Source organism: Enhydra lutris, unplaced genomic scaffold (assembly GCF_002288905.1).
Source record: "Enhydra lutris kenyoni isolate GAN:26980312 unplaced genomic scaffold, ASM228890v2 scaffoldscaffold18, whole genome shotgun sequence".
NCBI classification, from domain to species: domain Eukaryota; kingdom Metazoa; phylum Chordata; class Mammalia; order Carnivora; family Mustelidae; genus Enhydra; species Enhydra lutris.
The window spans coordinates 406,267-418,844 of NW_019154102.1; the positions used below are offsets into that span (position 1 = coordinate 406,267).

The 12,578-nt window shown below is 38.8% G+C and overlaps 1 protein-coding gene across 1 annotated transcript in view; it reads left to right on the top strand.

The window, feature by feature from the left end:
- LOC111148098 (mutS homolog 2) overlaps positions 1-12,578 on the top strand; it is a 76,466-nt gene that overhangs the window by 4,340 nt on the left and 59,548 nt on the right. The window contains exons 2-5 of the mRNA XM_022504500.1: positions 5,740-5,894; positions 6,900-7,178; positions 8,506-8,652; positions 11,585-11,734. Of these exons, the coding sequence (XP_022360208.1) occupies positions 5,740-5,894; positions 6,900-7,178; positions 8,506-8,652; positions 11,585-11,734 (731 nt within the window). The remainder of the gene's footprint in view (positions 1-5,739; positions 5,895-6,899; positions 7,179-8,505; positions 8,653-11,584; positions 11,735-12,578) is intronic.

Here is a 12,578-nt window from a genome sequence, read left to right on the forward strand (position 1 = left end):
TTTTAATTTCATCTGTACCCATTTTTTCCTCCCTATTGTGCCAGTGAAGAGATGAGCCTTTTGCTGTGGTCTGGATCCCAATCCCCTCTTTCAGAGTTGGCTTTCTGTTTCCTCTTCTCTGGTTCATTCTACTGGCAGGTAGACTTACTCACGTCTTTTAAACTACTTTTATTCTTCAACATTTAATGATCACAGTATTATTTAAAAAAAGCCCTGTGAGATGGGTTAGTACCGAGCTCCAATTTATGGATAAGAAATCTGAGTCACTGAAAAAGAAAATTACTTGGGTTTTGCCTCTTTTTTTTTTTTTTTTTTTTTTTGGTCAGAATTCAGCTTAGAAAGCATCTCCTGTTGGGAGCCTTTCTTGATTTCCCTGTTAAGACTGCCTGGTTAGCTGCCCTACTCCTCTTAGGTATTCGCTGCTCTTGGGCCTTCTTACCCTAGACATAGCATTTATTCTACCTATTGCCTGTGTATCCCAATAGACTGAAAGCTCTTAGCAGAACCTGTATTTTAACCAGTGTCTTCCTCTGAACTCTAGCCCCTAGCATGATGCCCACATGTAGCAGACACATGGTAATTGTCATCTCAATGAGGCTGGGGGCTCCAAATTATTCTTGAAGAATCTTATATGAACCTGAGGCTCTTCCTTCTGCTGTACCCTAGGTGGAGGCTGGGTACCTTTCTGTTCCTGTTCTCTTATTTCACACCACGTCAGTTTTACTTCCCAGCAGGTTAGATAAAGCATATAATGCCAGTCTCTTCACCAGGAACCTAGAGTAGCACTTTCGGTGCTCATCAGTAAATAAGACTTAAAATGCACCACCACCCAGTGTGTCACAAAAACTCCTTTGAGAGAAATAGTAACTTCACAGGATAACCTTGGCAGTTGGGTGACCTGACTGTCTTATTAGCAATAGAGGTAGAGGAGGCCATGGGGGAGAGGAATCATCTCATTTATCTCTTCACTCCACCCACTCTTAAGAAATCACCACTGTTGTGACTCTGTGTTTCTGTTCAAAGTGTTGTGGGTAGAGGGACTCCTGGGTGGCTCAGTTGGTTGAGCGACTGCCTTTGGCTCAGGTCATGATCTTGGACTTTCAGGATCGAGTCCCACATAGGCTCCCTGTGCTGTGGGGAGTCTGCTTCTCCCGCTGACCTCTCTCCTTTCATATTCTTTCTCTCTCTCTCTCTCTCTCTCTCAAATAAATAAATAAATAAAATCTTTTTTTAAAAAGTGGCGGTAGAAAGTTTTGACCAGTTTGCTCTGGACCCAGGTAGATAACATTGATGTGCAAAGTAGTTGGGTGTAATAGGGAGGGGTGGGGCTTGTGGATCTGAGAGTGCTTGTTCATCCTGTAATGGCATTCAATATCAAGTACTTTAAAAATCCTGTGCTGGGCAGACAGTTCTGCTGGCATATCCTGGTTTGATTTAAGAGCTGTTTCACAATTTTGCCAGACTAATCTTGTTTTTTCCCCCTCTCAGAATTGTTTTTGTTGAGTTGGATTTTACATTTTGCCTTTTAATTTAAAGGATAATATGAAAAACTGTTTTTGAAACTCACTGTTGTATTTACTGGAAGTTGCTGGTAAAATTCACAGTGGTGTTTATCAGAACCTTTGGGAGAAATTCTCTGATTTTATATTAACTCTAGTTTGGTGCTATATTTTTTTTAAAGAGTTATTTATTTTAGAGAGCGAGTCTGTACTAGCAGGAGGAGAGGCAGAGGGAGAGAATCTCTAGAGTGGACTCCATGCAGAACCAAACGTGGGGCTTGATCTCAAGACCATGAGATCATGACCTCAGCGGAAACCAAGAGTTGGACGCTTAACTGACTGAGCCACCCAGGTGCCTGTGCTGCTTTTCTTGAAGTTTTTTTTTCCCCTTGTTTTTATTTATTTTTATTTATTTATTTATTTATTTTTTAGAGATTTTATTTATTTAGTTGACAGAGAGAGATTACAAGCAGGCAGAGAGGCAGGCAGAGAGAGAGGAGGAAGCAGGCTCCCTGCTGAGCAGAGAGCCCGATGCGGGGCTCGATCCCAGGACCCTTAGACCATGACCCGAGCCAAAGGCAGAGGCCTAACCCGCTGAGCCACCCAGGTGCTCCCCCCTTGTTTTTATTTTTATGATGTCTCATCTTTTGAATAATGTTACTCACAGGGAATTTAACTAGATGGGTTGGTAGGCTGACCAATCATTCTCATTTGCTTGGGACTGAGGGGGCTTCTGGAACACCAAACTTTCAGTATTAAAACTGGGAGAGTCTCGGGCAAAATGGGAAGAGTTTTAGGCAAAACCAGGAAATAATTTAGATAGGGCTGACCATTCCACTCAGGTTCTAATCCTGAGTGAGTGTTAGTTAGGAGATACGAACCTGTTGCAGGCTGGAGGCCTTCAGTCTTGCACATGCCTCTGAGAATGTGAGTACAGACCTTGTTGAATGGGATTCTAGAGTAAACATAATTCTCATGCAACTTGCTGTCTAAATGCAACCTAAAGAAATAGCAGTCTATTCAAGTCTGTAAGAAAATGTGACTGCTAAACTTACTGAGTTGAAATTGGTATCCTAAATAGGGTTTTGCTCCAAGTTTGAACTGATTGACTATATATATATTTTTTTTAAAGATTTTTTTTTTTTTTTTAATTTATTTGACAGACAGATCACAAGGCAGAGAGGCAGGCAGAGAGAGACAGGAGGAGGAGACAGGCTCCCTGCTGAGCAGAGAGCCGGATGCGGGACTCAATCCCAGGACCCTGAGATCATGACCTGAGCCGAAGGCAGAGGCTTTAACCACTGAGCCACCCAGGCGCCCTGATTGACTATATTTTAAAGATAGGGAGATTTCAGGAAAAAAATTCATATTTTGAGCTGCTTTTGAAAATTCTGTGCAGTTGAAAACTCTGGGTATAAATATCCCCATGGTTCAGCAGTGTGTTTGAAGCTGAGTGGCTGCTCTCTCTGACATAACCCTGTACCCCAGTGTGCTTTTCCTTCTTTTGTCACTGTTTCGACCACTCCATATGATCTCTTTTGAAGCCACCTGCCATGTCAGGTCTGTTGCTCTTCCTTTGCTCGTTTGATACCTGCCTGGTTGCTGTAGATAATTGTTTGCCAGTCCTGGGTGAGGTACAGAATGTTCTAGGGAAGAACCTTAAGAGAGGCAAGATTTGAGCCCTTTTTCACCATGTCACACAGTGGGAATTCTTGCTAGTACTTGTAACTAATGAAAGGGATATTGGAAGTATCACCTGTGCTTAGCTGTACAAAACAGTTGCCTTATGTCATTTAATTAATCTTATGCTTGTTTGTATTTGATATTTGTACTTGGCATGATCTATTATTAAATTTAGGTTAAACTTTTTTTTTTTTTAAGATTTTATTTATTTATTTGACAGACAGAGATTACAAGTAGGCAGAGAGGCAGGCAGAGAGAGGAGGAAGCATGCTCCCTGCTGAGCAGAGAGCCCGATGTGGGGCTTAATACCAGGACCCTGGCATCATGACCTGAGCCGAAGGCAGAGTAAAGCCTCTGACCCACTGAGCCACCCAGGCGCCCCTAGGTTAAACTTTTAATAAGATCCAGAATTGTCTGGGACGCCTGGGTGGCTCAGTTGGTTAAGCAGCTGCCTTCGGCTCAGGTCATGATCCCAGCGTCCTGGGATCGAGTCCCACATCGGGCTCCTTGCTCATCAGGGAGCCTGCTTCTCCCTCTGCCTCTGCCTGCCATTCTGTCTGCCTGTGCTTGCTCTATCTCCCTCTCTCTCTCTGACAAATAAATAAATAAAATCTTTAAAAAAAAAAAAAAAAAGATCCAGAATTGTCAGAATAATCTACAAGTATTAGCTTTTTTTTTTTTTTTTTTTTTAAAGATTTTATTTATTTGACACAGAGAGGGAACAGAAGCAGAGGGAGTGGGAGAGGGAGAAGCAGGCCTCCCACCAAGCAGGGAGCCCAAAGCAGGGGCTCAATCCCAGGACCCTCTGGGATCTTGACCTGAGCCGAAGGCAGACACTTAACAGTTGAGCCACCCAGATGCCCTAACAAGTATTACCATTAAGTGAATAGTCGATATTACCTCTACTGAATGAAACCCAGTGTTGTAAGAACCCACATGCCTCCAAACATCTGCTAGAGAAGCAAGATTGTTCCCAGTTGAAAACCATTGATCTAAAATAAAGACCAAAAAGTTTGAAAACTCTATGTTGATTGGAGAGGGGAAATAGATGCACTCATACTTTATGGATGATGGTGCTAATTAGCACAGCCAACCAAGGAGAATGTTCTGGCAGTATTTATCAAAATCACTCATATTCTTTGATAAAATCCAGTTGGGGGCTTTGTCTTACAGATGTGCTCACCTGTTTGGAGAGTGAAGCATGTACAAGATTGTGCAGCGTTGTTGTAATAGTAGAGACTGGAAACAACCTGTATGTCCATCAGTAAGAGACTAATTAAATTATAGAACATCCTCAGAGTCATTGGAATGTTTGCAGCTGTAAACAGAAAGAAGCTGATTGTAATGATGGAACAACCTCCAAAGTATATTCAGATGTTAAAAAAGAAAAAAGCCAAGATACAGAACAGTGTTTGTAGTATGTCCTTATTGATGTAAGAGAGGAACAAAGTAATGCTTGTATGTGTATAGCTTGTGTTTGGGAATATATTTTATAAACTGATAGCACTTGGCTGGTGAATTGGATATGTAGGGGATCATTGGTGAAAGGGAAGTCTTCTTTTTGCAGTACTTCTTTGAACCTTTGAATTTTAACCTGCGTTATCTAGAACATTTTGCAGTGAATAATGACATATTTTTATGGGCCTTTCGGGAAAAGTTTAATTACATACAAATACTGTATAGTTATAAGATTTTTATTCAAAATTCTGAGAAACTAATTATAAGAAAGGACAAGTAAGTTTAGCTGGATATGCATTTACTCTTTTTTATCTTTTTTTTTTTTAAGATTTTATTTATTTATTTGACAGACAGAGATCACAAGTAGGGCAGAGCAGCAGGCAGAGAGAGAGGGGGAAGCAGGCTCCCCGCTGAGCAGAGAGCCTGATTCGGGGCTCGACCCAGGACCCTAGGATCATGACCTGAGCTGAAGGCAGAGGCTTAACCCACTGAGCCACCTAGGCGCCCCTACTCTTTTTTATCTTTGATATGAGGCTCAATCCCAGAACCCTGGGATCATGACCCAAGGTGAAGGCAGACACTTAACCAACTGAGCCACCCAAACGCCCCTGTCTTTGTATTATTTTCTTCCTCCTCCTCCACCTCCTCCTCTTCTTTTTCTTTTTTAAGATTTTATTTATTTATTTATTTGAGAGAAACAGCAAGAGAGAACATGAGTGGGGAGGAAAGGGAGAAAAGTATGTTCCCTGCTGAGTAGGGAGCCCTACAATCCCACAATCCCAGAACAGGACCTGAGTTGAAGGCAGACACTTAACTGACTGAGCCACCCAGGTGCTCCTATCTTTGTGTCTTTTTAATTTTTTATTTTGATGCATAGGTTCCACAGAAAAAGGTTGGGTGCTACATCTATTCATCTTTTTATACCCTTCAACTGGAATGAGTAGTAAGTACTTGATAAACAGTTTATTGAAAGAATGAATTACTGAGAGAAGAATGTAGCTTTGCGGGGGTGGGGGGGAGCCATTGTGTTAGGTACCTGAACACTTAACCACTTTAAGTCCTCAAATGTGTAATATGTATTTTTAATATTTTTCTTTAGGAACAAAGACCTTGGAGAGTGTTGTGCTTAGTAAAATGAATTTTGAGTCTTTTGTAAAAGATCTTCTTCTAGTTCGACAGTACAGAGTTGAAGTTTATAAGAATAGAGCTGGAAGTAAGGCCTCAAAGGAGAATGATTGGTATTTGGCATTTAAGGTAATTATCTTCCTCTTTAATTTGGTTATTATTTTTAAGAGTAGAAAAAATAAAGATGTGAGGGACTTCGCTTGTGTGTTTTAATATTTTAATCAGGTTGTGATAAAATGCTTTGAGAAATATTCTTTAGCATGTGGTTTTTAAAATCATGGTTTAATAGCAGTTTAAAAATTCAGTAAATCCTTATTAGGAGTATGAATACTTGAAGCTTTGTCAATATCCCTGAAACCTAAATAAGAAAATAGATTTTATGTAAAATTGAATACCAGCATTAAACAAAGATTTGATTTTATTGTTTTTAAAGTAGTATCACACAGATTAACTATTAACTATTAACACAGATCCCAAATACCTCATTTATACACTTTTTAAAGATTTTTATAATTTTTATTATTTTTTTTTAAGATTCTATTTATTTGAGAGAGAGACACTGTGAGTAGGAGGGGCAGAGGGAGAGACAGTCTCAAGTAGACTCCACACTGAGCATGGAGCCTAATGCAGGGCTCCATCCTAGGACCCTGAGGTCATGACCTGAGCTGAAACCAAGTAGGATACTTAACAGACTGATAAATTTATTTTTAGATATGATCAAATGTCCTGAAAATAATTGGAAAAAATAGGGAGGATACTTTATAGAAAATGAGATAATAATAATTAGAATATATTGTTATAAACAGTTTTTTTTTTTTTTTTAAAGAATTTATTTATTCATTTGACAGAGAGAGATCACAAGTAGGCAGAGAGGCAGGCAGAGAGAGAGAGAGGAGGAAGCAGGCTCCCTGCCTAGCAGAGAGCCCGATGCGGGACTCGATCCCAGGACCCTGAGATCATGACCTGAGCCGAAGGCAGAGGCTTAACCCACTGAGCCACCCAGGCACCCTATAAACAGTTTTTTTAAGAGAACATTTTGTTAATGAAATGGGTCAAGGTTGGGTAATGCTTGTTTGCTAGTAAAATTTTAAGTACATTCAACAGTTTTGAAAATTTTTCTTTATTTTTGTTCAGGCTTCTCCAGGCAATCTTTCGCAGTTCGAAGACATTCTCTTTGGTAACAATGATATGTCAGCTTCCATTGGTGTTGTGGGTATTAAAATGTCTACAGTTGATGGCCAAAGACAGGTCGGAGTTGGGTATGTTGACTCCATACAGAGGAAGCTAGGACTTTGTGAGTTCCCTGATAATGATCAGTTCTCCAATTTGGAGGCTCTTCTGATTCAGATTGGACCAAAGGAATGTGTCCTGCCAGGAGGAGAGACTGCTGGAGACATGGGAAAACTGAGGCAGGTAAGGGAATCAAGTTAGTGATGGAGGAGATCTAAGCCTAGGAAAGACTCATTAACATAACAGACACCTTTATTTAAAGAAAAAAATAATTCAGAACTCAACTTTTTTTATCTAAGTACAGTAAGGTATTTTCAGGATAATCTTGATGTTTATCTTTCACAGAAACTTTGTATCTTTGAGGACACTACAACAGGCTGTTTCTTGTTGAAGACTTGTTCTACTTCAGATCATTTTCCCCCTCCTCCTTTCCTTCCTAAAAGAGTAACAGAATGTCATCTTAAAGGGATCACAACTGATGAAAAGGAATGCTTTCACAGTTGAGGGGTGGGGAAGGTGATTTAGGTCCATTTAAAAAAAAAAAAAAGTTTATTACTGTATGTAGCATGGGTTTATCAAATAAGTAAGATGTAAAGCTTCAGGGTTATTTTTTGATAGTTCAAGTGGAAATTTTAGTCTTTTTTTTTTAAGATTTTATTTATTTATTTGACAGAGATTTCAAGTAGGCAGAGAGGCAGTCAGAGAGAGGAGGAAACAGGCTCTCTGCTGAGCAGAGAGCCCAGTGTGGGGCTCAATCCCAGGACCCTGGGATCATGATCTGAGCTGAAAGCAGAGACTTTAACCCACTGAGCCACCCAGGCGCCCCTACTTTTAGTCTCTTTTACTGAGTCTTTTTAAAAAATTCTGATTGTATTGTTTGGGTAAGTGTATGCTTTATTTAGGTATTTAAAGGATGTCGTGTCTCCTAAGAGTTCTTTTTTCTTTTTGTGGGCCTCAAATGCCATAGGAACTGCTTGGGAAAGAGTAAAACTATGATGGGCATTGTTAGCATAGATTAGTATTTAAGCAACTTTCCACAGGTGTTTATTTTGTTAAGAGTTTTTACTGTTGGGACTATTTTTTGAAAGCTTTATGTGAAAATAATTTTAAATTGTCATGGAAACTTAGTTTATAGATTTTAAAAATACATGTTTATAAATTACCAATATCTTGCACATTATATAAAAATTTAATGTGGGCTAATAATTGGTTAAGCTGTTGTTACTGTACTTGTGGTATATAGTTTTTTCTCATTTTTAAAAAAAATTCTTTTCTTGGGGTGCCTGGGTGGCTCAGTGGGTTAAAGCCTCTGCCTTCGGCTCAGGTCATGATCCCAGGGTCCTGGGATCGAGCCCTGCATTGGGCTCTCTGCTCAGCAGGGAGCCTGCTTCCTCTTCTCTCTTGCCTGCCTCTCTGCCTACTTGTGATCTCTGTCTGTCAAATAAATAAATAAAATCTCTTTAAAAAAATCCTTTTCTTGAAGTAATTTAAATTATTTCTTGTAAAATAGGTTATTCAGAGAGGAGGAATTCTGATCACAGAAAGAAAAAGAGCTGACTTTTTGACAAAAGATATCTATCAGGACCTCAACCGGTTGTTGAAAGGCAAAAAGGGAGAGCAGGTGAATAGTGCTGTCTTGCCAGAAATGGAGAATCAGGTATGTGGATTAAAATACAAATTTACTCTTACATATAAATTGTGTAAATTATAATCATGACTTTAGAAGGCTACTTGTTTCATTTCTCTCAAAGTCTAAACTATGGATCATTGATACTAAGTTTATTTTTACTGTGAGGAAGCTTGTGAAAAACTTAAGGAAATGACTAGAAAAATTAAAACAATCTTAAATATAATCACATTATATTTATACACATATGTCTTTGGGGACAAGAAAGAATTTTATTGATTTCACAGGAAAGAGCCTGATCCTGTCTCTTACATGGACGAGATAGTATAGTGGTTGTAGGGGGGAAAAAAGACCTATCGCAGCATTATAATGTACAAGTTCTGGGTTCTTTAATTAATTATAATTACTTCACCTGTTTGAGAGGCAGTTTCATTGTTTGTTAAATAAATAATCTTAAAGGATTGTTGTGAAGATCTGGAAGTAATAAGGGTGAAAGTAAATATAGCATGTAGCGCATAATAAATATTACATTTATTTTTATTTATTTTTTAAAAAGATTTTATTTATTTATTTGTCAGAGAGAGAGAGAGAGAGAGAACACAAGTGGGCAGAGCAGCAGGCAGAGGCAGAGAGAGAGAAGCAGACTCCCTGCTGAGTAAGGAGCCCGACATGGGACTCGATCCCAGGACCCTGGGATCATGACCTGAGCTGAAGGCAGCAGCTTAACCAACTGAGCCACCCAGGCATCCCTAAATATTACATTTAAACAGGCTAAAAGAATGACACTAGTTATGTATGTTTAGTGGTAAAAATGAATATGGAAATAATGTAATTTCTTACAGGATTTTCAGTGGTTGAAGTGTTTCTTTGTTCATAAATTTGGGGTGGGTATGGTTTGAGATGTATTCTTATGTATTTAAAAATATTTTAGAAGCTCTTACATGATATTTGGTGGATCCCTGATAAGTAAAATGAAAAATTCCATTGTATGCTTAAAAAAGAACAAACTTGAGACCTGGGTGGCTCAGTGGGTTAAGCCTCTGCCTTCGGCTCAGGTCATGATCTCAGGGTCCTGGGATTGAGCCCTACATCAGGCTCTCTGCTCAGCAGGGAGCCTGCTTCCCCCTCTCTCTCTGCCTGCCTCTCTGCCTACTTGTGATCTTTCTCTCTGTCAAATAAATAAAATCTTTTAAAAAAAGAATAAATAAAAGAACAAGCTTTATGACTTAGAATTCTGAAAGTAGACTTAGAACTAGAATGAACTTGAACTATTAATGATACGGGATTTTGTGGTGATTTACTGTTGTGTGATAGTTTGATTCTTATAAACTCAGTAATTATTTGAATGTTTGTGTGTGTGACACAATCAGAAGCCAGTATGTATGAGTAGTAATACTGGTATTAGAAACTTACTTCTTGAAAATATGAAGAAACTCTTAGGGTTATTAAAAAGTGTTTTTATCTGTGTGGTGACATTGCAGGAAATTCTGACAGTCTTAGGCATTTGCTAGAGTTTGGTAAGGACACATAGATGACTGTTTTCGATTAGGGAAAATAAATTACAATTCACAATCTAATACCAAGTATATTTTACTTCATTATTTTTTAAAATTTTTTCAAAAGATTTTATTTATTTATTTGACAGAGATCACAAGTAGGCAGAGAGACAGGCAGAGAGAGAGATGGGGCGGGAAGCAGGCTCCCCGCTGAGCAGAGAGCCCGATGTGGAACTCGATCCCAGGACCCTGAGATCATGACTTGAGCCAAAGGCAGAGGCCCAACCCACTGAGCCACCCAGGCGCCCCATTTCATTATTTTTAAAGATTTTATTTATTTATTTGGCACAGAGAGAGAACAAATGGGGGAGGGGCAGAGGGCAAGGGAGAAACAGAATCCCCACTGAGCTGGGAGCCCAGTGAGATGCAGTGTGCTGTGTGATGTGATGTGGGGTGCAATGCGGGGCTCCATCCCAGGACCCTGAGATCATGACCTGAGTTGATGGCAGATGCTTAACTGACTGAGCCACATAGGTGCCCTTAAGTATACTTTAATATGTAGGATTTGTCTTTGGGCTATCAGTTTAATGTCCTGAAACTTCTTTGTTACAGTAATAACAGTTTATTTAAACTTATTTATTTACTTTCAAAAGATTTCATTTATTTAGAGAAGGGGTGTTCTGATGGGGGGGAGGGGCAGATAGAAAGGCAGAATCTCAAGCAGACCCCATGTAGAACCCCACTGAGCCCAATCTCAGGACCCTGAGATCATGATCTGAGCCAAAATTAAGAGTCAGACACTTAAACTGATTGAACCACCCAGGTACCCTGAAACTTCCTATTAAATACATGTGTAGGAAAATGCATATATCATAAGTGTATAACTGAATTACCATAAATTGCAAATACCCAAATAATCAGTATCCATGAGACAAGATAGTACCAGTACCTCAAGGACCTTTTTTATGCTTCCTTCTAGTCATTACCCCACCAAGGGTAACCCTGGTTCTCAACTCTGACAGCACAGATTTGTTTGGCCTGTTTTTAATAGTCTATATTAATGGAATCATGTAGTTTGTAGCCTTTTATGCTGGTTTTCTTTTGTTTAGTATTATGTTTGTGAGATTTATCCATATTGTCATGTGTCCCTGGATTGTTGGTGCTTATATGCTTTTTTTGTGCAGTATACCATAGGGGTGAACATACCAAACTTGGTAAACATTTGGTCATTTCTACTTTCGGGTGTTGTAAATAGTGCTACTGTTAAAGTGAATTTTCACTTTCTAAAAGTCGTTTTCTAATCTTAAGCGAAATTTATTTAAACTCTTATCATTTTCTTGATTTAGATTGGGAAGGAACACCAAGGAAAATGATCATGTTTAGAATTTATTTCCATTTTGCCTTCTTTTTTTTAAATCTCTAGGATTCTAGTGATAGAATCTTTTATTTTAAATTCTTCATCTTAGGTTGCAGCTTCATCATTGTCTGCAGTAATCAAGTTTTTAGATCTCCTATCCGATGATTCGAACTTCGGACAGTTTGAACTGACTATGTTTGACTTCAGCCAGTACATGAAGTTGGATATTGCAGCAGTCAGAGCCCTTAACCTTTTCCAGGTAAAACAAACAAGCAAACAAAACACATGGATTAAAAAAATATTGAATGGTAGGGGCGCCTGGGTGGCTCAGTGGGTTAAGCCTCTGCCTTCGCTTCGGGTCGTGATCTCAGGGTCCTGGGATTGAGCCCCGCATTGAGGTCTCTGCTCAGCAGGGAGCCTGCTTCTCCCCCTCTCTCTCAGCCTGCCTCTCTGCCTACTTGTGATCTCTGTCTGTCAGGTAAATAAACAAAATGTTAAAAAAAATTTTTTTTGATGGTTATGTTTCCTTTGTTATATACTGAAGAATACTGTTAAGGAACTTAAATATTTTAAAATATTATATTTAGAATAGATAGGCAGTTTTTAAAATTGCTAGTTGCCACCTGTATAAGTAGTATTTGTCCTGGGTTTATGACTAGTTTTATTAATAGCAGTTTTTTAAAAATTACAGTTTAAGAAGTTTTATGTCTAGAACTGTAGTATTATAAAGTGGTTTTGGTTTATGGAAAATACACTACAGAAAATACAGATTAATGGTTGAAAATTTGATTTTAGGAAGACGGTTTTTTGTTTTTTAGAAAAAATGTTTATTTCTTTTTTTTTTTTTTTTTTTGAAAAAATGTTTATTTCTTTATACACACTTTGCTTTAATAGCCACCAAAAAGACTGTTTCATTTCCGCTAATGGACCCTGTGTGCCAGTTATGTTGGCTGTCAACATATGGCCATGGCAAAACATGTGAATATGTATCATGCATTTATACACACATAAATACATTTTAAAGTACTGTGAGACATAGGCTAGGCTTCCACCCAACTGGGGGCCTCTCACGTGCCATGTTCAAGTGATCACTGGTTTGCTTT